At 36.5% G+C, this 26,034-nt stretch overlaps 1 protein-coding gene across 1 annotated transcript in view; it reads left to right on the plus strand.

Annotated features, from left to right (window-relative positions):
* Positions 1 to 1,454: 1,454 nt before the first annotated feature.
* The window catches only part of TDRD9 (tudor domain containing 9), a 57,649-nt gene continuing 33,069 nt past the window's right edge, over positions 1,455 to 26,034 (plus strand). The window contains 11 exon segments of the mRNA XM_019472455.1: positions 1,455 to 1,481; positions 1,908 to 2,129; positions 4,419 to 4,541; positions 6,886 to 6,966; positions 10,656 to 10,820; positions 17,461 to 17,564; positions 19,022 to 19,080; positions 23,499 to 23,553; positions 23,703 to 23,787; positions 24,465 to 24,522; positions 25,020 to 25,157. Coding sequence (XP_019328000.1) covers positions 1,455 to 1,481; positions 1,908 to 2,129; positions 4,419 to 4,541; positions 6,886 to 6,966; positions 10,656 to 10,820; positions 17,461 to 17,564; positions 19,022 to 19,080; positions 23,499 to 23,553; positions 23,703 to 23,787; positions 24,465 to 24,522; positions 25,020 to 25,157 — 1,117 coding nt within the window.

A 26,034-nucleotide genomic window follows, 5' to 3' on the forward strand; every position in this document is an offset into this window, starting at 1 on the left:
CAAAAGTATTTTAAAGAGGACAGTTAATATTTTCCAGGGATGCTGAGATTAAGTTCTGGTTTGAATGTGTTCAGTAGTGCTAACTAAGTCATTGTGCAATGATCACCTATAACTGTTGCGTTACACAGAATCTAGGTAAAGAACCTTTCTTGTTGGAGAGTGTGGCTTCAGGACAACTCTGTTTTTTAGTGCTTTATGAAACTGTCTTAATGAACTGCCCAGCTTTTGGGGGTTTGTTTTAATGTGGGAATAACTCATTTTGTATTCCTTGACACTTGAAGGCAATTTGGAGATTCGGAGCACATTCAGGTATGGTACAGAAACAAAAGAAGTTGTTCTGCCTGCTTCTGCTTCACTGCTGTGTGAGATTGTTAGTAACCCTTCCGAAGAAAGGAAGCTATAACTGTGTAGTCAGTTATTTAGTTTATAGACTTTATTTTGCAGTAAAAATTTCCTTTGTAGAAAGATTACTAGATTTCTTTCCCACTACTGTATGTATTTCTTAAAGATTTTATTATTTGTATGCAAATAAGTAAGTAAATTTCACCATAGTACCTGGTGAAACCCATTTGAAATAGAAAGCATTTCCACTTTTGATTTCAGTATAGTGGGTTTTTTAGCCAAGTTGTTTAATTGTAACTTGCAAAATTGTCGTTTACCAAAGTCTTGTCCTGGTTTTCCCCTTCTACACCTGCCTCCACACTTGTTCAGTCGCTCTTTTGTTTTTTCATGGTCAAACTGACAGCAGGCTGCTGAGCAGAAATTCTTGGTAGCACTGTAAGATTTTTGTCCTGTATTTCCCAGTGCTAACGGTGACTAACTCCTGCCAAGAGACTGCAGAATGTAGTATCACATTGAAAGATCATCATGATAGTTACCAGACTTGTTTTAAATGCCAAGTGGTAGAAATATAGTGGTCTTTGTATCCAAGTATGGGTTATTTTGTACTGTGGATCCAACAGGCTTTAAGGGAAACAACACATGGGTACATGAATAAGGCATATTTTTTCAGTATTGTCAAAAAAGTTCTTGGGAACAGGGGTAGATTTGGCAGTTGTAATACAAACTATGCAAAAATACTATTTTTTTAGTTAAGAGAAAAGCATATAGAATTATAAAATTGTATACATCCTTGACACTGACGGTGGCTTATAAGCAGAAGCAATGTCTTTCAGAGCTGCCTCCAGTAAAACAGCAGTTGCATAAACACAGAATATCTCTTCAATCTATTAAATATTAACAAGTATTAATTCTATTAATACTCCTAAGTATGTGATTCAAATTTGGTAGAAGTTAGTTTTCCAAATACTGTGATCATATTCTCCTGCTGGTCTTTCCCTTTCTCTGTTGAAATAACTTACTCTTGGTTATTTTTATGCCTAGATACTTCATTGTCTCAGTGTGAATCAAGTGATTGGACTTCTATACCAATAACTAACCATAAATGTGTGGATATGCCTATAGCCAAACACAGAGAAGAGGTAATTTCATTCTACTTTCTCTCATTATGGAATAAAGCTGAAAATCGTGTTTTGTTTTGTTGTATTTCATTTTGTTTTTTCAGAAGGAAACTTCTGTTCCTGTTCTAAGCATTGTACAAAACCTTTGTTCGTTGTACAAAACCATTGTATAAAAATTCTTAGAGGAAGAAACATTTCTGTTATACTTCCTGTTTATAGGTATTTATGTAAAATATGTGAGTGCATGCCCACGTTCTTTTCTGTGATCTTCTAATGTGTTTTAGGCGTCAGGTTATCTACAGATGCCTAGGAGATGACAGAAAATATAGCACAACGTTTTACAGAGATGTGATATGTGGCCTGGAAGCTATTGATACTTCAGATCTTTTTGAAATGTGTTTTGAGTTGTTTTGTAGACTTATGAGTTTTCTTGAAAAACTGTTTCAGATAGTATCTCTGATAGAAAGCAATTCAGTTGTGATTGTACAAGGAGCAACTGGCAGTGGTAAGAGTACCCAGATTCCACAATATATTTTGGATTATTGCATTCAGCAATCCATCTACTGCAACATTGCTGTTACCCAGCCTCGGAAAATTGGTGCCAGCAGCATTGCCAGGTGGATTAGCAAGGAACGATCATGGACACTAGGTGGATTTGTAGGATACCAGGTATAAAAAAATTTTCAAATTGTATTTAAAAATACATTAAAAAGTACTGTAACTTTATTACTTTTAAGCATATCTAGCATACTGAAGAAATGTTAGAGAATCTGCTTTTAAAGTGGAATTGCAGGTTTCTAGCTGTCTCCTGTTAAACGTTCATAACTAGATGTTTAAGCTTTTAAAGTTGAACAACTATAAATGGTAGTGAGACTCCAACAGAAACATCTAATTGTCTGCATTCTGATAATTGGACACATCTATATTATTAATCATTGAAATTGTTGCAGGAGAACTATATTCTGTCACTTTTCCTTTAAACTCCTTAATTAACATACTTAATTTGTTTGACTTTACTACATTTACCTGTCAGCTATGTCAAAACTTTCATGCATTTATGGCCAGACTGTTTCGTGAATGTCCTGTTGTTTCTTCTTAACATGTGAAAAACTTGAGCTAGTTTTTCCTCTTAAATCTACTTCTTCCTTTCGTGTTGTCAAACTCAGCTTCAAACTCAATTCTATCCCTTCATTTATAAACTTGATGCCACTTTCATCTTTTGACACAGATACCGGTGCTTTAATGTGCAGTTTGTCAGTAACCACAATAAACTGCTGTGGTCATTGTTTCACTGGTGGTTTGACAATAGTTGTCTCTGGACTAGCTTCTCTGGGTCCTAAGGCCAGTGGGTTCACGCTGGTGTTGGCAGTGGGAGGATGTTTATGCAGGGTTGTTATGCAGATGCTTTCTCTTTGTTACCCATAAAACCAATTTTGTGCAGTTCCAGGTCTGAGGGATTTTTATTTTTAACTGACTATTACAGAGTTGTTTATAGCATGGGGTCTACAGTGCCAAGCTTCTCCCTCATCTGTTATCCCTCATCTGCTTTCTTCTGTTCCGCACCCTGTGTCTCCACTTCCCAAGGTCTCTGCTACTGTACCAGGCCTGTATATCTCTACGCTACACTAAATTGCTGTCACAGCTAGACCAAGTAAAGCAAAGGTAGAGGCAGATCCAAGAAAAGTTCAGAGAGAGAAGTCCTAAGGCCTTGCAAACTTGGAACAAAGCTTATGGCCTGTTACTAGTAATAGCAATACCATTATGACAGGGCTACACAGATACATCAGCTTCATTTTTGCATCCAAAGGATCTTTATTGTCATCTCTACTGAATACTGTTCTTTGTCTAAGTATCAAATCTTAGCAGTTTCTTTTGGTATATCTACAACAAATGCTGTAGTAGGAAAAATTATTTTTGCTTTTTTGTTTTTTTACACTACTCTGAAGTTTAATTTTTCCACAGGTGGGTTGGAAGATGAAGTAAAAATACTCTTTATGGTAAATCACTTACTAAAGAAGTTTCAGTTCTGAGAGGTGAACATTCTAGATAACTACGTGAGAATTATTATCTGACGTTATCTCAAGTCTTAACTAAGCCAATATTAATAACCTCCAGTTACTGCTTTGTAGAATTACTGGAGGTTATATATGTTGTTTTTTTCCGAAGTAGTTTCTAAACAAAGTGTTTTATATGACTTGATACCTTGAATTAAATAGTCATAAAATTGCAAAATTGATTCATCAGGGTAATGAGTCTTAAAGATGTTAAACGGTGGTGTGCTTCCAGACTGTCTTCAGGACAGTATATGTGGATGTGCTGTGCTTGTTTTACAAGTACTCGTGTGAACGGAGCAGAAGTGGAAGTAGAAGAACAGTTGAGTGTAGACTTGTCTGCTTGAGGCTGTTTTAAAAGCAGAAAGTGAAAAGATGGTCATGGCTCTGCCTACCTGCCTGAGTAGGCAGCACCTGAGATAGCTGAAGTTACAGAAGTATTTTAGAAATCATAAACCCATTGCTTAACATAGGGTTGTAGAACTTTCCTCTCAAGAATAAGTTGCCTGGTCTTGATGGTATCTTATACCTCTTTCCTTTTCTCCTGTCCAGTAAGCAAATTATGTTTTGGCAAAATCTTTTTCTTTCTTAGTGGAAAGATCCATGTGTGTACCTTTAAAAACCTTCAAAGAATTCTTCTCAGGCTATAGCCCCCAGCAAGAATTTTTGATCCTTTATTTTATAAACTTCTGGGTTTTTTTTTTAATTTCTCCCAAAGAAAATCTTTGCTTCCTGAGTTAACTGATTCTGGGCTTTAAAAACACATTTGTACAGAGGCTTTTACAAGTTTGAATGAATAATTGTCATGGGTTTACATAATATTTCATTTCGGAGTTCTTTCAGATGCCTAATTCCTGAAAATACGTTAACTATCTGTTCACATCTATTTTTTTTCTCATTGTGTTAGGTAAGTTTAGAGAACATTTCCACAAAGGAAACAAGGTTGCTGTACATGACAACTGGAGTTCTTCTTCAGAAAGTAGTTTGTGCCAAAAGCCTAGCTGAATTCACACACATTTTCATTGATGAAGTAAGTTGGTAGAAATAAATTTAAATTTCATATTAAGAAAACCTTCTTCTTTTTTGTCTCTCTCACCGTGCTAGAGAAAGAAAAATGCAGACGTCTACTTGTAAAGATGCTTTGTATAAGTTCTCCCAGCTAACGCTTCTTTAAATAGGCTCGTCTCGGTTTTCCTTTGAGCAATGAGGTTTAGAAATGAGGGTGTAGGGGGCATGTTTGGGAGTGCTTTGCTTTTGATATGAATGCCTTGAAATGTTTTCTGAAATCCACTGCCTGGATTCCAAGAATGTTACTGACTAGGCCTTTGAGGAGGAGGCGGCTAGTTTTTACTCTCTTGGCTGTTACTGCCCTTCGAAAGAGTCTTTACTCTTCACGGATGTTCTGAAAAATAAAAAAGCCCTCTGAAAATTCTGTCTTCTGGCCAGATTTACAGTCCACTTGTGTGGCTCCTCATTATTGCTGTCACTTCACTAAAAAGCTAAAGAAAATATACTTGCAGCATTTTTTGTAATTTGTAGATTTCTATGTGTTTTTATGCTTATTTTCTGAGGTAAACAGTATTTGACTGTTAAATATGGTCAGATGTGAAATTGTGCTATCACAAACCATGAATGTAAATCACATGTAAGGTGTAGGACTAAATCTTGGATGTAGTAGCGCAGAAGAGAGCTTTTTCTGCTGGTTTTCATTTTTATTCTGTTACGGTATTGTAGCTGAGAGTGACTTTGATTCTTGGATATTTGAGGAGCAGGGAAGACAGTACTTGGTATACTGTGAGACCATTACAGTAATAATGAAGGCTGTCATGACTGCACTTGAGATGGCACATTGAAAAACTGGAAAAGATTAAGCAAATAGTTACACTTTTGTATGAAGAAACTTTAGGACTTCATTCAAACAGACAAAAACAACAAAAACCCCCAAATCCTAAAGAATTGTACCAGTTGTCTTCATGGGAAAGATTTGACACCACTCTAATATGTTATCAGGGTCTTGCAAACCTTAATATTTTTAAGCCTAAGATAATGAAATGCAAATTAGATGTAAGATGCAAAAGTTTAACAATAGAAGCTGCTTACATAGAGAAGTGTTGTTTGTTTGTTGATTGTTCCTTTATTAGGTACCAAAATTAATGAGTAAAGTTTTATGGCCCCCTGTGCAGGAGAACAGATTTATGCAGAGGTTTGAAAAACCTTGTTTGCTTGGGTGCTGTAATTTGAACTGACGATAGCAGCTTGTACCACTTCTTTCAGCACTTACTAGCTTTCAAGACTGTATGTGTGTTTTGCTTCCTCAGCCAAAATTCCAGTCCCTCCTGTTCCCCATACGCCACTTTTCCCCCCCACATTTACCTCGCAGATTGTAATCTTAACCCAATAGGAACCATTTTCTGAAGATGTCATTGCTCATTTCAGAAGAGTTGGACTAGATGACCTTCAAAGGTCCCTTCTAACCCAAACCATTCTATGATTTTAGCAACCAGATGCTCTCCACTTCATTCTTAATTGCAGGTCTCAGCCTTGTTAGTGTACTGCAGGTGTTGGGGAGCATACCCAAGCAAACCTAAGTCTGAAAATCACGGCTTCTCACAGCAAGATCTTGCTGTCAGCCTGAAAACTGCCTTAGCTAAATCTTTTTTGTAATGGGGCAATACTGAATATATCTTTGTTATGTTAGAATATGCTAATTACCTTACGGGGGATGAATGTTGACCTTTGAAGGTTAAGCTCTGAAAAAGCTGCTGCACTTAATATATTTAAACTGTAATAATTCAAGAAAGGGATATGATCATCAATAATGTTGAGAAGAAGTATTTATTGAACTGCAAGGAGCAAGCAGAAAAGTCAGGTGCTAGGATATATAAAGAATTGGGTGGAAAATAATGTTTTAGAAAGCAGTTGTGTATTTTATCATAGCTAGAAGCCATTGGGAACACAGGGAGTCGATTCAATTTGTTTAGCTGTTAGACAAGCCGACTTAGTCCCTGCCTGGATCATTTGTGATCTTACCAGTACAACTGACTTACCCATCTTCAGTATCACTTCAGCTGTTATAGTCAATTCTGGTAGGACTCGTGGCTAGAGCTCACAATTGGTTTTCTAGTCATTCTACAATTTTCATGACTTAATAGTGGCATATGATTTTTGCAAAGGGTGCTGTAGTCATTTGAAAAGCTGTGTTGGGATTTTAAGATGTGATTAACATGCATATTCTTAAAAGGTCTGTTTTCTTCTATGAAAATGTATTGTTCCAAGTTACGAAAATAACGCATGAAATTGAGTAGCAAAGGAAGAGATTGTCAGAAAGAAGAGCATGAATTAATGAAAATTAAATTGTGGACAATGTCTTCCAGGTGCATGAGCGTACAGAAGAAATGGATTTCTTGCTCTTGGTGATCCGTAAACTGTTGCGTACAAATTCACAATCTGTAAAGGTAGGTTCAAAGTATATTCTGCTGCTTTTTCTTGCAAGAATAAATTTTTATGTTTTTGATCTACAAAGGGCATGTTCTAAAGAACTTACCTTCAAATGTGTCATTATTTTTTACTAAAATACTATTTAGTTTGCCACTCTTCGTAAGCAAGCAAGCTAAAGGGCATTCTTTTCCTGGCTGCTGTAATGTGTTCTGAGAGACTTTTTTTCCTCATGTTAGAATGCATTAGTTTCTAAAGTCTGCTTAAGGCTAAAAAATGCAAGATGGATATTTGATTAGAATTACGTATTGGGTATTGAGGGCAGCGCTTTATCCTTGGTTAGATATGGTAGCATTAACTCTTGGAAATACTGAGCTTTTTTTAAAATAAAACATTTGGAAAAATACCAAAAGCCAGAAATGCTGTATTGTAATTTCTAGGCAGAACTGGTAGTAAAACGTGGCTGAGATTTTTCTCTGCATGTTAGGTAATTGTGCTTTGTACTAAAGCAGAGTTTGCAGAGATTTAGCATGACATATTTAGTCTTTGTGGTCTCAAAGTAATGGACTCTTGAATTGTAAGAAATTAAATAACAGGTGATAGTTAGGCTAACTAGGTATATTTCTGTGCAGCTGTTTGGGACTGCAGAAATTTTGTGAGACTGTACTTACCCCTTAAATGCTTCGGTTAATTGTTCAGTTACTGCAAACTGTTCTGTTCAAAACAGATGTAACCTGAATCTATGTTGGCTATTTTTGTTGCTATTGGAAGGGAATCTGTTTTCTTCTGTACAATCCACCACATTGATTCAAACTCGGATAACTTGGTCTTTAGATCTTCCAAGCATGTTCTCACTCACTGAAAGTGCCCTTCCAGTTGGCATAGGGCATGTCTGTGCACTTCATCTCTTTTACTTTTTATCCCTTTTCTTGCGGATAAGAAAACTCGCTTGTCTTTAAATTCAGACACAGTAGTGTGAAGCTATTCAGCTTTTCTTAGCACCTGGCTCTGCTTACCAAGAATACCAAATAATTTGATCATAGTCAGTTTGAGAAAAGTTTGCCCTTGATGCTGATTATCTGGTTGTTGTCAATGGCAGGAAACCCTACAGGTCCTATTGTCTTTTCTGTTAGAAAACATTTTTCTTTTATAGTTTCCTGAAAGATTTTTTTTCCTCTATAATTCTGATTAAATCTCTCAAAATTGTCACTGGAAAACTTTATCTCCTTTATATCCTTCTCTGCAGTTGTTTCTTCAGATGACAGTTTCATATTGTATACATCTGAGACAATCTTACATTGGGGGGGGGGGTCCCTTTGAAAGGGGGGGGGTCTTTGAAATTTTTATGGTGGGGAGGGAGGAACTCTTTATCTCAATTGCTGGGTTTTAGCAGAGTGGAACAGGTAATTCAGTTTGAATTTATACACTAAACCCAGTGTCTCCTACTTCATCCCTTTTCAGCCCCTTTTGAAAAACTGTAAAGGAAGGGAGCGTTGATCATGTGGCAAATTCATTTAGAAAATGCAAGATTCTCCCCCCCCCCCCCCCCCCGGATTCCTCAAACAAAAGGGTGCAAGGAGGCCTGTTTAAGGGGAAAAAAATGTATTTATAATTCAGGGTGAATGAAATACATGAGGTGTTTGTCTCCTAATCTGGACATTGCAGACCACAGAAGTAGCAGGTAATTCAACGCTGCATCAACTAACAGGATGGCAGGAGTGATTCTGACATATGGAGGACAAGATCTACCTGTTGTGGTTCACCTACCAACTCTGCTGAGTTTTCTGGCAGATGGCTGGTGCAGATTATTGCTTTTAGATCACAGGCAGACATTTGATTGACTGTTCTAAGGATGCTCTTGCCGGGATGGGGTTGTTGCAAGAAAACCTACAACTGTAAGAATGGCTCTATTGGGTCAGACCAAACAGTGTAATTTCTGATAGTGACTAGTAACAGCTGCTTAGGTAGGAAAGTAAGAACAGGATAAAGATAGTCATAGTTCCAGGTTCTAGCAAATTGCCATTCAGGGACATCTGAAGTGAGAAGTTGCTACTGTGCATATTTTTGGTGTCATATGGTGGGGCTTTAGATATATCCATGCTGCATGAGTGTTTTTGGACTGCTTGATCTTGGAAGAACTGTCTACTTCGATTACCCTCTATTCCAATGTGTTCCTCTGCCATGTTGGTGATACATGCTTGTTGAATTTCTGCTTTGGGAGTAGATCAAACTCTTGGTTTAGTAATGTGATCCTTCAGGCGCTCTGTTAGGAACCTATGGTTTTCCTTACAGTTTGGAAGGACTCCATGCAGATTAGAGAGTGCAAATTACAAAGATTGTCTAGAAGAAGAGGTAATTTAATATTCCTTGCCTGTAAGGATAGGTTAGGATAATTTAGATTGGATTTTGTTTCAATTGCCTTCAGGCAAGGTTACATTTAGCCTGCTTGCCTAGCATAGGTGAGCCACTATCTATTGAGCCATGAGGCAGTTCATGCTGTAGTGGGACAGGTTTCATATAATATTTGCAGAATTATGTCCTTTCAGATTTCTCCTCCTTTCAGGATCATGTTAAATGACTTCATGATTTAGTCTACACTCTCCATGTATTCCTTGTGCTTTTACACATGCTTTGGAGCTGAGCACAGTGATACAATGCCCGCTTCATTAGCTTGCCTGCCTGTCACTTCATAAGGGGGATGCTCTTGTATTTAATTGCATTTTTGTTTTGGGTGTTGATGTCTTTATTTCATTCCATTTTTTAATTCATGCAAGGTGTCAGGAAAGCAAAAGAGGACAGACCATGTCCCAGTTTACAAGTACTGCTTAGAGTGACTCAGGAGACCTGAAGATAAAGAAGCTGAACGCTACACAGTTCATTGTAACTCCTTGGCTCTTTGTCCTTTTTCAAGTTGAAGCTGTCTAGTTTATTCCAGCTGGCTGTGCTAAGCAGTGGGAGCACATTCTGAATAGAGGGGTTAGAGGGTAAATAGCCATAGCCGCTAAGTTACTTCATTCTTCTCCCTTCCCCCATTCTGCACATATCATGCCATCTAACCAGAGAGAAAACAACAAAGCTGTAAATTCCGAATTTCATAATAATTGAAAGAAAAGGTGTCACCAGGTAGCAAATGTGATTTCTGTTCTTCTGTTTAGGTGAATGCAGGTTAAGAATCTTGGCAGAGTCAGCAAACAGAGCGAGAAGTTTAGTGTGATCCTTGAGAGTTTAATTGAAACTGAAAGAAACCTTATCATTGTAGTAACGTTTTCAAGGCTGGGTTATAATTACAGTTACTGCTCTTATAGGAGTAAGCCCATCTTTTGATGGAGTTAAAGGCACTGATATCTAATCTAACTGTTTAGTAAAACAGGAGTTGAAAATACTTAGCGTACACTTTTTTCTTTTGAGGAGCATATAGAGATCATAAGCTTAAGGAAGAGTACTACATGTTTTTAGGTTGAGCCTTTACCATGTTGTCTGCCCTAAGCATCTAGCCTGAGCTGTTCCCTTACAGATGCTTACCTTTCTCCACATGCTACCTAGGGAATCTTAAGCATTTAGCTTTGATTGTCTTAAAGTGCCTAGGATACATACCTGTAGTAACCAAAATTAGACCATTTTAGCATAAAAAATAAGTGGAGATTCCAGTGTAGCATGGCATTTTGTGTTAAAATTAATGTTTTACATTTGCTGTGCAATTTTTTAACAGGTGATATTGATGTCTGCTTCTATCAACTGTGAAGAATTTGCTGATTACTTTGCACTTCCAGTTCATAATGGTTTGAATCCAGCCTACGTATTTAAGGTGGAAGGCAAACCTTATGCAATTGAAGAATTTTATCTTGATGATTTGAAGCACACTGTTCATTTCAAGGTATTGTATAAATAACTTTATTTCTTTGGACGTAGTAAGAAGGAAATTGGAATACTCAATTGAAAGCTGTGTAATAAAGTGACAAATAACCCGTTTTACATTACAGTTCTAGATAAGAATTAATATATGATGATAAAACAGGAGTCTCCTTATCAGCAGCCTAGTTTTTCTTTCATGTAACAGAAATGGAATGTAAAGGGCTGGGAATTTTAAGTTGTATGTGGCATTTTGTTCAGTAGTTTGCATCCAAGATGAACAATGTAAAAGTCTGTGCAGAAGGTAATGTATGAGAATTTACAGATCTCTCTGAATACAGCTGACAAACTCAGGGAATATTTCCTGGGTTGGTACACGTTGCTGTTATGTATCAAAGGCAGAAAGAGCTAGGAAATGAGGAGGGTCATCAGAAAAGAAGCATTTATGATTAGAAGTTTGATGTTATCAAGTTGGCTTCTCTATCATCTGAGGCTCATGTGCTTCCTATTTTTTCCCTTTTTTTTTTTTTAATAGTTTCAGCTGTTATGCAGTAGTTTTGAACATATTTCTGTTGTAGCCATGTAGGCCACCATGACAAATACGTAATTCTGAATAATGAAAATATGTTAGAATAATAGATATTCACCAAATCCCTGGTGGCTGCTTAACAGCCTATATGGCTGCACTGGAGAATTGCTGCTATAATGCCTAAGGAGGGTAGTAATGGCTGAAGATTCATTTGCTGTGTCAATCTTTAGCTTATAAACTGCACAGTACATTTGTTTGCAGAGCTCCTGACATGCTAGTGTATAGTATGTATCTGCATAGACGACAGATAATGAAGGAATAAATGTAAGTTTGAATTAATCTGGTATCTGTGGTTTTATAATAGGAGTTTGTTTTACAGTTGAAAAGCAACTGTAAGAATTTGAGTGTCTGAACTCTTTCAGTATTATGTTCCAAGGCAAAATAAATAGGTTAAAGCAAAGTAGAACAAATGCACTCAGGCTTTAATAGTGACAATCACTCTAAAAATAACTGGGACATGGGAGTAATTATTGGTCAATTTTGATAATTCAGAACACTGTTATAATGTTAATATGATGAAGAAAACAGGGGATGCACTTAAAAAGTAGCAGTATTTAATCCCTCAATTCTGCAGAAACTAAATTAGAGAAATAAAACAAACAGCTAGTTTATGGGGAAACCCAGAAGAAAATAATTGCTTATGCTGTACACAGCACAGGCATTGGTTATGCCTCAACACAGGCAAGCTAAAATGAAAGGCTGTCAACTGTTTAATGCAGCCAAAAAAATAAACTAAATGCATATAGCAGTTGGCCCGTCAGTTTTTATACATTAGTATGGCAGCTCAGATAATATGGAGGAGATTATGTAATATATGATTTTTGTTAAAGCCTTTTGATGATAGATGGCAACAAAAAGATAACCAAGAAATTCAGTAAGAAGTCTACTTCAGTCAAGTTGCATTTGTCATAGCTGCACTTTGAGCTGAATGTCAGCTGCCACACCTTTCACCTCAAAGATCGCGAACAAAAGGAACTGCTTTCAGTGCTTATGCCTTTTTATATTTTTTATTTTCTCTGTGTGAATGAGCATTTAACTTTGATTTTGATTTTTTTTTTACGTTTTCATCTGTTTCTTTATGTTGTGTTGTCCTAGCTGTAGCCATTCTGTTGTTCAGTAGGAGAAGATTATGATTGTCCAAGAAGTTACTTGTACCTTAGGGCAACAATAGAAGCACATAAGTGCTCTTGATTCTCTTTTTAAATTTTTTTAAATATGTATGAAAAAAAGAAGAAGAAATTGAATTAGAAAGCGCTGATGTTTGGTCTCGCATCTCTGTTTCTTATGGTGCTATGTGTGGAGACTTTCTCTGATTAGTTTTATTTTAAAAATATTTAAAAACATGGAAGGTCTAAGAAGATTAATGTAACACCCTAATAAAAATGAAAGCAGAACCTGAGTGTTAAGGCAGTTAATGAATAAGTGCTGTCATATGGAAGCAGGCGCACATCTTTCATCACGCTAAAATCAAAATCAGTTAGGTAACTGTCTGAGGGTACAGGCTTCAGGCTTTAGTTCTTAATATTTTATTTTTGCCTATGAAAGCCTGTAAAATTCACACAAAGCAATACAGATTTAAAAGAAAAAACAGTCTTTGCTTTTTAGATAAACAGAATTTTTCCAAGTTTCATCTTGATTTTAAAATTAATAACTATAAAATCAGATTACATAAATCATAACTCATTCCTTAAAGCATCTTGATTGGAATCAGTTTAGTCCTTTGTAACTGTCTTGTCTGCTGTGAGGTATGAACCTTTGTCCCTAATCAAAAAATCCTAAAATAATTGGATGTTACTGTATAAATGTAGAATTCTTTTACAAATCCTGCAGAGCTCTTTGCTTGAATATGTCACTCATTTCTGTAGGTGATAATGTTTTAAAACTATGCTTGGAAAAAAAAAATTCTTTGAGCAGTTCTGACTTGGATAATTTGGGAATTCACTGATATCAGTTGTGATTTGGAAGATAAATAGAATTACAGTCATTTTTCTTTTGTATGCCTGTTTGCAGTAAACCCTTTGCTGTGGCTAGATAGACATATAGCTGAATCAAAGATAAAGCTTTCCACTTGAATTGCTTCATTTGTAGGAAAGAATAAAAATTAGAGGGAAGGAAGGGAGAAATGTTCTTCAGTGTAGCACTGGCTACCCTTGCCCAGATATTGGGTCACTTATAGGTGCTACTGTTTAATTTTTGAGTATAGGTTTATAAAAAGTAGTTTCTTTTTCTTTTGGCATAATGGCCTTTGTAAGCACATTGTTCTGGATATTTAACTGGATCGTTATTTTGTCGTATCGGCACCCTCTAAGCCCCAAGGAATCAGTGAAACATAGGTTTTGATGGAAAATGCATGAAGGCTGTATCTATAGGCAAATTTAAAGCTAGTTGTGTAAATGCTTACCTATTGCTATAGTATAGTATTGGAGATATCAAATGCAAATTAATTGTATAGTTAATTCTGTGAGCAGATTTAAAAAATGTAAGCAACTAGGGGGTCTAGATGTTAGTCTTTGGCAGTACATCTGTGAAATCCCATGTCTCTCTCTTACCTAAGGCAAAAAAGAGAGTCCCATTTTTGGCTTGCAAATGTAAAAACTTGTTCCTATCCCTGGGACTAAAGTCAGAGTCCAGATGAAAGGTAGTGAACTGCTGTCAAAAGCTGTTCCCATTGTGTTGTGTTATTTCAGTCAGCTCTGACTGGGCTTTTGGACTTGCTGTTTGTCACATTGTTACCTTTTATTAGGAGTGATGTGGCAGCCTTGTCATGTTAAAGAATACTAAAGGTACAATCGGTAACAGAATTGAAAAGACAAATTTGACAGTTATTTAAGCAGGGGTAATCTAAAAACAAAAATCTTATGTTCGAGCAGCCCAGAAAAGATAAATTCCTTAGATTATCACATATATTGGGGGGGGGGGGAAAGTACTACTACTCAAAACTACTAGAGTGTTGTCTGTGGATTCTCATGGACTAATCAAACTTCATTGGAAAAACATTACTATAGTGGATGTAAATAGCAGTTAAGAAGCTCTGGGACTGACAGAGTTGTACACCTGAACAGTCTGCCTGGCCAGTTGATTCAAGGGGGTCAGAGGAGTGGGAAGAATATTGTCAGGTTCTTACAGATTGCTTTTTTTAGTCCTCCGATCCATCCTCTACGAAAATAAAGTAGGGTAACTTTCTCAGGGTTTTCAGAAAGGAGTCTTTTCCGCAGACACCAAGGCAATCTAGGGTTGACATCGTGTAGTGTTACAGGTTGGCTCTTCTGGTAAGGGTTGGAAAGTCGAGGACTGAGGTTGCAGTAGCAAAAGCTGATCTAAATCACTGTTGCCAAATTAATGTTAGTGGTGCTTTTGTGATTCCATTGTGAGCTGCTTCAGAAAGGGAAACTGGTAGAAAAATAACTGATTTCATTTTAATAGTTCAGATAGTTCAGTTTTCTGTGGCTTTAGCTCTCTGAAACATCTCTACTAGGTCAAATGAGTACAGTTGCAGGCAAAGGATTTTGGATCAGGTTAAAACAGTCTTGGCACTGAACCTTGAACTTGATGTGGATATGCAGTCCCAGTGCTGGAGCTGGGAAAGGAGCAAGTGAATGGACACTTCTGCTTCCTACTGCCTTTTCTCCCAAGAACACCTTGGGAGATTGTGACAGATTAGAGCCAACACTGAGGGTTTTTTGTTGTGTGGGGGTTTTTTTTGTTTTGGGTTTTTTTAGCTTAAAATAACTTTTCCTTCCCCCATTCTTGCTTACTCTTGGATAGGCTTACAGGTAGCAGTAATACCTCTTTCTGGCTTTCATTTTGCTGTGTTAGATAAGGTAAGTCTTTGCTACTCTCTTTTTACAAGACAATCTCTTCATTCTTCTGGTCATTGAAGTAGTCATAATTTGCATCTGTTCAAGTTTTGGCTGATCCCCTTAAAACCTGGTAAGAATTGCAGATGTATTGTCAGCCTCCATCAGTTTCCCCAGCATCACAAACTGAGTACCTGTTGGCTTCAAGAGTTCTTTTACTTCAAGGGCTGACAAGTATGCTGGCTGAAAACTTTGACAAGACTTGAGTCACTTCAGAGCACAGTGCCACTAACACATCGCACTCTTAGAATAACCTTTCCTGATTCATCCTAGAGTCATGTTTGCCTTTCATTCAGCAGCATTGCATTGGAAGACAGCTATTTTCTTACGACCGAAGTAGCTGGTCCAGGTGGTTCTTTATTTCCAACCAATACACTATCTGCTTGTATCCAAAATTTGTAAACTCAGATGCATAGGTTTGCATTGTGTTACTGGATTTTATCTCACTTCAGACAATTGAAGAACACATTAAATGAATTATAGTCTTACCAGTACATGCATTCGAACTTTATCTGTATATCTTTGAATTGCTTTTTTTGCTCATTGAAAACTTTTGCAGAATCTTCTTTTGCTTATATGATAATTGAACTGGAATAAATGTGTAATTCTAATTTTGTGCTTGATTAAAATCAAAGCCCTATGAAATGTGGACAACTGGTAAATACCTTCTGCTTCTTTTACAGGGAAACCTGGAATATCTCGGGTTTGTGTGTAGAAACCTTTAAGTATTACTCTTGGACATTCAGCTTCCATTTTGAATTTCTTTCCAGGAGAGGCTTTTTCCTTACATTTTATATCCTTGTTAAATGTCCCTGGCTACATCTGCATCTTATCTTACGTTGGTATTTATCTGCACATACTTACCAATTACTACTGACTACTGCATTTTTATTGTTATCATGCAGTCCAGTTCTTACAGAGTGTTATGCTTAAAGCACAAATGCTCTGTTTTCACTGTCCATTCAATTATAGTACCATTCCTTAAAAGTAAAAATGAGAAGTCCAAGCCTAAATAAAGATGTATTTGAATGTTAAAATACCATTGTAGTGTATGAAGCAGCAGGTGAAGGCGACTGATAGGCTAGGAGAAATACTTGGTTGAGCATAAATGTAAAAATAGAGCTTTGTTAGCTAGTGAGAAAATATGTGATTTCTTAAAGCATACACACACAACCTGCAGAGAAAGAATGTAGAGGCTGACCACTTGAACCTATTGTTTTTCTTGGGAAAATCTTGGATGACTTACTTTTATGCTGAAATCTAAGTTTAAATAAAATATTTCACTTGGGAGGGAGGGAGGGAGGGAAGAGGAAAGAACTTCAAAGGCATAATATGAGGGAGAGAAGCACAGTTTGACTGTAGGATTTCTAATCATGTGAAGTATGTGGAGGGCAGATTACACTGTAATACAGTTCTAGAGAAGTTAGAGATAGCAGTTAGTCCGGTAAAGGGTTTCCCCTAGAATGAGGAGAAACCCTGAGAGTGAAAGGTGAACGATGATCAAAAGCCATTTTCCCTACAAGGGAAAATGTGTAATACTATAGGCGATTCCCAGATCATGTCTACTTCATTAAGCATTTTCTTTTTAAAACTGAAATGTGATTAAGTTATTGTCTTTGCTCTGAAGACTTGATGGTTTAAGTTCTCAAATATTAAAGGCCTGAGTTTGTGACAGACTACTAAAAAACGGTGTAGATTCAACTCATTATGGTTATATTGTGTACAACAGAACCATAGTTCTTTGGTAGGGTATGACCTAAAACACAAGATCCATTAAATGCAGAGATAATTTAAATAGAAAGAGGTACATGATTTATTTGGCAATCGGGTAGAGACCTACATGATAGCACCTCTGAGAAGGGTTGTACCTGCCTTATACAAATTCCTCTCCTTCTTGTCATCCTGTTCCCATGGGTTGTCGTTAGTCTCATGTGCTTAACACTTCTGGATAAGGAGTATGTCCTGCAAACATAAGGGATGGAGTGTGGGCTAGTGCTTAACTAGGTAAATATCAGAAGTATTTCTTTAGCAATAGAATGGTACTGAAAGAAAATGTCTCTTTAGAAGGTAATGAATGCTCCAGATTAAACTACTTCTTTGTACAGCTGTGCTGGATCAGTTTTAATTGAAAAGCACTTGACAAATTGACACACGTATGTGATCTACAGTCTTTTAGCCTGTTGCACTGTGTTAACCTCAACACTTTCTTCTCCACACAGCTTCCTTCTCAAAGAATTGAGGAACCAGTGATAGTAAGGGAACTGTATGAAGTAGCAGTCTCTTTGATTCAGTCATTTGATGAGTTGGAGATGAAGAGCAATAGGTAAGATACAGTTCAAGACCTGGAATCAGTGGTTCTTTGGGAAATGAGACACTAATTAAGGAACAGCAGCAGCCCATGTATTATAGTTATTAGCAGTAACTTAATTTTCTATGCATCTCTGCTTTTATTTTACATATTCGTGTGATTTCTACTCAGGTTAGTCATACTAAGATTGCTTGTAGGGCTTACTGAATGCCCTGTGTTCTTGAAATACACTTCATGCCACAGAGTGTAAGTGACCATTCAAGCCAGTCATGTCATATGGAAACTAGATTCTTTGCTGTAGACCAGAGCTGAATATTATTTAGATGAAGAATAAAACTAGAACTACTACTCTTTGCATTTTGTAAATTGATGTTTAGTATCTGAAAATGTAGTAAAGTTGCTTCTCCAACTTTGGTCTAACACTGAGTGCGTATTTACTTTAGGAATGTTCTTTGTTCCCATATATACTAATCATTTATAAATGTATGCTGAAGAAATAACTTTGTTTTGTCAGCTTAATTTTTTTTTTTCAAACTTAGTATTACATAAACTTTGAAATTTTAAGAAAGCATTACTTAAGCTCCCCTGAGCAGTTATCAAGTGAACCACTGAAGTACAAGTGTTGACGGAGGTACATAAATACAATAAATTTGGCACCAACTTTTTTACAATATATAGTGACTTCTGAGCTTTTTTCTTGATGATTTCTTTTGATCTTTTCAATTAAACTACCTTTTACTAATAAGCTACCTTTTATAAGCAAACATGAAGTCATTAGTGTTTCAGCTTTCAAATACCAAAAGGGCTATTACGAACATCCATTGTAATGTGCCTTCCATTAAAAACTGTACTTTCCATTCATTATATAGTTTGAGAGTAGAGACTTTCAAGATGCCTGAAAAAAAATTACATCAGGAATAATTACAACAAAAAATGAGTTCAATATTACATTAAGGTGATTTTAGCTTCTTGACTCATAACAGATAAACTTAGAGGGAGACATCTTCGATTGATGTCATGACCTGTAGTTCTTGATAATGGTTAGCTTTTTCACATGCTGGGCTTTTGTTAAAGGTGTCTAGTGATATTTCTGGAATACAAGAGTATTACATACACTTGAAAAATTACTGAATAAGTTTGCATAGAATTCTGCAGTGTAGTATACTACCTTTTTGTTTTACGATCTTTGGTAACCTAATTTTGAGTAATTTCATTGCTAAATAAGAATGTTTCTGTTTTGACGTAAATTTGAAGACAAAACTAAACCTAATGATCTAGATCCAATGTTTATATACTGTCTTTTTCGGAAAGCATAGTTGTGAATAGTGTTTTGAATTCCATTTCTTCAGGAAGTTTAAATAATACCCGTTACAAAAAATGTGCAGTTCTGCTTGTTCTTTCAGAATAAAATAACTTGGGGCAATAAAGTAGACTGAGGTTGTAAAACTAATGAAACTGCATATTCTTGTTAGGGAGAAAAAAAACTTGAGTGTTACATCAGAACGTGGAAGTGTGCTAGTATTTTTACCAGGTGAGTATATGTCTTAATAACTTACTCTTTCCTTATTTGTCATCTAACAAGATTTCTTTTGGCACTTCTTCCAGGCATTTATTAAACACATTTAACTGGGGTTGATTAGTCTATTTGGGTGTTTTTCTTGCAAACTTGTTTAAATATGGCAATAATTGGAAGAGCTGTGAGTCAAAAATTAAGACTTTGTATTTGATAAAAATGAAGTTGCAGTAATAAAATTAATTCTACCGTTAATCCACAGAAATTCAGTTGCTCAATTTTTTATATTAGTTATTAAATATTGTATGAAGTTATTAGGATTCTTTTAGAGACGTTCTCTTATATCTGCATGGTGTAGTCTCTTCCCTGGATTTTATTTAGATTCTTGTAGTGTAGTTCTTCCCTGGATTTTATTTAGATTCTTGTAGTAAAAGTTAAAATTCACTTTCTTCTTTCCATGTACATTGGTTGGTGTAGTAGGAACGCTCAAAAGCACACAGGGCGACATAGTATACAATGATCAGAGAACTGGTTATATATAGTTTTAGTCTTCCTTAAACAGTAAACCTAAGTTATCTTACACTGCCTCTAAAATCTAGCTAAGGGATTCAAGTAAGGATGACTACCAAAACAAAAGCATACAATAATTTTTGTGTAACTAGGCTGTAGCCTAGGTTTCGCCAGCATCACAAACCTATTACCTGGTGCTTTCACGTATTCTTTTACTTCATGGACGTGAAAGTTTGCTAGTTGAAAACGTTGACAAGACTTAGGCACATTTTAGTGGAGAGTCACCTTGGGGTCAGGAGCAGCTGCTTCCTTGGGCCCAATGAGGTCTATCCCTACCAGGACTTTCTAACTCTCTGTAAAATCCTCATGAATGTCATTTCCCTGCTGTGTTGAGCTTAGAAGTAAACATGCTAGCTCTAGGGCTGGAAACACAGCACACCGGCACAAGAATATACTGCACTTGCAGAGTAGCTTTCAGTGGCGGGTGCTCTCCGTCAGCTAAAAGGCATTAGAGCTGCCTTTCTTAGTTACCTTCTCTATGAAATCAATGGGTAGAAGGAATTACTTCATCATGTCAATGCAAGACACATTCTAGTTTGCCGTTAATAAAGTAGGGAGACCATCTCTGTTGCCTCTGGCCTCTCATACTGGTGCTCTCTGGTGTGCTTTCAGACTTCCTCAGGCCCTTTGAGTCTTCATTTCAGGCTGAAATTACTCTTTAGCACTTTCAATTTCCAAATCTTTTTTGTCTTTCACTTTGAGGGTTTTTTTTTACTGTGCTGCTATCCCTGATGGCTAATTATCACTGCAACTGATAAAATGAAACTTTTTGTTTAAATACATTTGGTAAATTCATGAAAACCTGTGTAGATAGTGCTTTCTGAATGAGCTGGTACTCGGGTTTGGTTTTTGTTGTTGTTGTTCAGTGTTTGACCTTGGCCTGTTTTATAACTGGATACTCAAGACTGATCTTGAACACCAGATTAGCAAACACCTCTTGAAATTTTCTTCACAAATAGTCCTTATACAGAACTGGAGAAAAGGGGAGGAGAGCCCTCAGTTTACAAGAGGGCAGCTGAGACAGAGATTTGGGTAAAAATAACCTCCACATTTAGGACACTGAGATGCCTAGATTTTTTGAGTGCTTACAATTACATAGCATTTTGTACATTCAAAATAACACTCCCATTGACATTTCAAGCAGAGTAGGCAGCAGCAGCCAGAAAGAGTAGTGCCGTGCTGAGTACTGTTAAGTGATTTTTGCCCAGTGTCTTTGTGGAACTCGGTGATGGGGCAGAATCAGTTTCCACAGAGCGGCTGCAGCTGTCTCAAGTAGGATGCCATGTTTTCCCTTCCTGTTGTAATTGCCTGTCTTGTTCAGTGCTTAAATTTTTTTTTTTTTAATGTTACGGAGTCTGACTCTTTACAGATAAATATCCTTCAGTACTCAGCTCTCCTTTGATTCCAGAGCTAGTCCATCCCTAGGTTCTAGGTGATACAAAGTGCCATGTTAAACTGTACAGTGATTTTTTTGTTAATGTGTGTGCATAAATATGTTCCCAGTGGGTTGCATTGAGTTTGTACAACGAATCTTAATTCTCGCATTTTTTTGTTTTAGTGCTTGACATGGCAACCTTAATATTTCTTGAGCATATATGTTCATGTATAATTCTTTAGACTTTTTAAAGACCAAGTTAGAAAAAGAGGTCAGACTGTGTTGACTGAATCATCACTGAGCTACACCTTCAAGTATGTAACGTGCTTCTGCCAGACTAGCTGACAGGCTAAATGAAGACAACAGTAGGTTGCAGGAGCTTGCAGAAAATGGGGATGGCCTGATTTCTCTGTGCTTTGCATGCGCTTGCTGATGGCAGGAATTGCATGTAGGGTTTTCTTAAAGGAATTCTGCTGTTACTGTCCTAAGCTTTCATCTGTTCTACTCATGTCAATTTCTTTGTCTGTTTTGTATTTTCTTTTGCACTTCTCCATGCCCGACTCTCCTTATTGTCCTGGTACGTTTGCCAAACAGATTTTGTTACTAGTTTCTTTTTCATTCCAAGAACTGTCACTCCTGGGGGCAGCCTTTTGTTCTGTAGGTGTCATGATCAACTCTTGTCACTTCTAGAACTGGGCAGCAGATATTGCCTGGGATGTCTAGTCAGTAATTATTAGACCGATTAATACTTACTATTAATATTGGTTATGCAGAGTCTGCTTCTACCAATCATGGATCAAGCTTCTTTTAATGGTTTTTAAACATAAATTGGATTCAAGCCTTAATGTCTTACTCAGATATGTAATCAGGCAGTATGGCAAGTAGGAGGCGTTAGCGAGATAGTTGAGCAGTACCTGGTGGGATCGAGTAGATCTGGCAGGCTGTGTCCAAACAGACCATATCATAGTGTTCTTGTGTTTTCTCTATATCTTTAATTACATGCTATAGTTCATGAACAGACACATTTTTTCTGTATTATAATAATCTTAAAAAGTGGTACTGCTTTTATATTTCCCAGTCTGCATGTTTTTCTCTACAGTGCTGAAGGTGTTTTGCTTAGAGCTTTGTTAATTGCTTCATTATTGTGCTAGTCATTAGTTTATTTGGCCCGTTATTTGCATTCTCAAGTACTCTTACTTCATTTGAGCTGTGGTGTAAATTAGGCTTCCTGGCTGTCTTCTTTAGCTTCTAATGACATTGCTTTCCCCTGTAGTAGCCTCACACAAAGGACATCTCTGAAACTTTTAAATTTCCCTCTGATTGCCCTGCCACTACCATATTTTTTTTTCCTCCTTCAACTCACCTGTTCTCCCCCCAACCTTGATTTCTTTTATCTCCCTTATCTATAATCACTTCCCCTCATTTTCCAGTTTCAGTCTTTCTGACTCCAGTAGTTGACTAATCTCCATGTTCTCCTGCAATTTCTTTCCCCAGCCAACTTTGAATTACCACCGTGTTGGTTTCTTGTTGAATCTGTCTCTCCTTTTCTTGCCCCAGTTTCTTGCTTTCTGGCCTTTTTTCCTTGCTTACCTTAACTTGATCACGATTTCCAGCCCATCACATATCCTTCTTTCCTCTCGTTTCTGATTTAAGTTATTCTTCTTTCTTACCTTTCCTGAAAATACCTCTCTTCCTCCACTTGCATTGTCTTCCTTCCTTCTCACTTCTGAAGTCAAGTAACAGTCATCTAAAGAGTTCAAGGACTTTCACATCCAGGTGCTCAAACAGCGTTTAGCCTCACTGAAAATTGCAGCAATCCTGTATTGCAGTTACAGAATAATTTCATTTTTAGTATCCAGTTGGGGAAGCCCAGTGTTGGACAGATTTTTGAAAATGGGGCTTTTGGAATTGAAGTCTCAATAAGAAGTAAACTAGGCTTCTCAGCAAGGTTTATGTCTGTGGAGGTATACGGGAAGACAGCAAAAATCCCTTAGTCGTAAGATTTCCCCTGGCAGACATGAAATCCATGCCCCGGAGAATGGGCACTGGAACTGCCAAAGGTAAGATGGCTAAGGCAGAAATAGCTAATTTTTTTTTTTTTTTTGCCTTGGCCCTGCTCTTGGAAACAGCTTGTTTTGGCTGAAATACCCAAATTTATCCTAAACCAGACATTCAGCATGTGGTGAGCTTTGTCAGTTGTAAGGAACTGAAACAAGGGCTAATAATGGGACGCTGGCAGATGGCCTTTGTATCTGATATTGCCACTTTACTTTAGTAAGTGTAAAATTATGCAAAATTACTCTTGAAAAATTGACTCTCAGTGTTTCAGTGACTCACTATTACATTTACTATTTAACTCTTCTGCTGTTTTATTATACGGTGAAAAGAAGGTAATAAAGTCAATTAAGAATTTAAGTAGATGTGAGAATTGGTTTTAGAATTATTAGTGATCACTAAAAAGAAAACAAACTCTTGACTACTTTCTCCCTAGGTTTGAGTGAAATAAGCTACATGCACTCATGTCTCTCAAGTATGTTTAACAAAAGGTAAGTTAGACCACATTTGTTTCAGTTCAGTTAAACATGAATCCTTCAGCTGTGTGAGTTCGAAGTACATAATATGATTTAGCACAGAGGTGTAACTAATGTTTTATATTCTTGCATCAGTAAATATTTCACTAATATATTTTCTTTAGGTGGCAAGTGTACCCACTTCACTCACGTGTGACATTAGAGGAACAAAATAATGTATTTTTGACTACAGTTCCTGGCTACAGAAAAGTAAATATTGTTGAATCATTACTTTTTAAAGTGTGTGAAACCCTTTGCTAGAGTAATAATAGCAAATAATAATAATGTATGTAAATTAATACTAGCTATGCCAACTCAAACCACTGTGTGAGAGCAAAGCAGTTTTGTTTTTTTCAAGATGTAAACTGATTGACTTTCTTACCAAGCTGTTGCTTTAACTGGTGTTTAGACCTCAAGAGAAGTGCAGTAACAGTGTGACACTGGTTTTATCTTTTGGAATAGTTTGTGCATGTCAATTCTTCCACCTGCGTGACAGTAGTATGCTGCTGGTGGCACTGCATAGCAAAGTAGTCCCTCAGTATGGGGGTCTCTCGCCTGCTTTGTACCCCACGTTTTGGCTAGTGTTTTGGTTTTCTTTATCACTGCTAAATAGTGTGATGTTTTGTTACGACAAAGGCGTAAGGAAATATTTCCATTCTTCCTCTATATTGTCATATGCTATACTACATTATGCTTTTCTGATCTTAGGACAGGAAAATACAAGTTTTCTTGTGTTGTATTGCTTTTTTTAATATGCAGAGCAGAAATACTATGTTGCCATTACATTTATATTTCTTCATAGCAAGCTGGATTTTTCATGTAGAGACATTAATGTGAGTAATTTTTTCTTTATGCATTCGTTGCTCATTTTTTGCTTCAAAACTCAGGTTATTCTATCTACAAACATAGCTGAGAGCTCTGTAACAGTTCCTGATGTTAAGTATGGTAAGTCATCTAAATCTTGTAATTGTGTATACACTGTATTTGTAATATTTTCCTTACTTGTGCTAGCCTAAATCGCTGCAACATGTCACCGTTTTACAAAGCATTGCTGTTGGAGTTTAGTTTTGACAGTTGTTTAATTCTTTCTTTCACAACAGAGAACAGATATATGAACAAATAATAGAGCTACTGAGTGGGGTGTTGGTTTTAATCTTTACTGGAGGGGAAAAAAATTAATTTTAAATGCAGTAACAAGCAGAATCAGACCTCATGTCACAAGTACCTTAAGCTTTTTATTCACATTCTGACTATATTTTGAAATAATTGAATCAGATTAAGCAAATTCTGATATAGAATGTCTAAATGCAGAAATGATTGCCTTTTAATGCTTGTCACCTATACTAACTGTGTACTAACTGTTTATTATATTTATGTTAAAAATCTATTTGCAGTTCTGTTAGTATTCAGAGTATCCTGGGTCTGGTTGTTTATAAACCTAGTGTTCTCTTCATTGGTTTTCAAATAATTGAAACTTTCCTTTTCTCATGACACAAAATCATTGGTTTGTGATGAGGAAACTAATTACCAAAGTTTGAGACTTTGCTGGGCATCTAAAACAAACTGTAATCAAAGAAAAGGTAAGATGACAATGGGTAATGGGAAGGAATTTTAGAAGCTAACTTTCATGAAGAATTCTACGTTGCTTTTCATTTTATTAACAGTAAAAAGCATGGATTATTTTTGCCATGAATACTTTGTACAAAAAAGTAGTTCTTTACCATGTCAGGGTATTAAAATGTGATTAAACAGCTATGCCTGAATGTTGTATTTTGTTCACATATTTTTCCAGAGAAATGTTTTGTATTTTATTGAAAAACATTTGAATTCATGGACCATAAAACTTATGAAGATTCTTTATTATTTAATAGTAATTTTTTTATCATGGGCTATTTTTAAAAGGGGGATATAGGTACTGCTGGATATTTATTAACTACTTGTGAGTTTCAGCAGTGAAAGAAACTTTCATGTCTATTTGTCACTCTTAAATCAGTTGAAATATCCACAGCAGTGTCTCTAGTGTAGACCAGTGTTTGTAGCACAAGGTTAAGTAAGATTTCATAGCAGGTTTTCTAATAAGACAGTACTCTTAAATATAAAAATCTTTTAGTTTCAGTTGAAAAGAGTACTAAATAAAATTAATAACAGTGACATCTTTAGATATAAAAATACCCTCATTTTTAAATATTATGAGGACTCCACAATTACAGCTTGTGGTGGGTTGACCTTGGCTGGATGCCAGGTGCCCACCAAGCTGCTCTATCAGTCATCCCCCCCAGACTGGACAAGGGGAGAAAAATTACGACAAAAGGCTTGTGGGTTGAGATAAGGACAAGGAGATCACTCAGCAATTACCATTGCAGGCAAAACAGACTCGACTTGGGGTAATTAATTTAATTTATTACCGATCAAATCAGAGTAGGGTAATGAGAAATAAAACCAAATCTTAAAACACTT

Source organism: Aptenodytes forsteri, unplaced genomic scaffold, assembly GCF_000699145.1.
Source record: "Aptenodytes forsteri isolate BGI_AS27 unplaced genomic scaffold, ASM69914v1 Scaffold193, whole genome shotgun sequence".
Taxonomy (NCBI): domain Eukaryota; kingdom Metazoa; phylum Chordata; class Aves; order Sphenisciformes; family Spheniscidae; genus Aptenodytes; species Aptenodytes forsteri.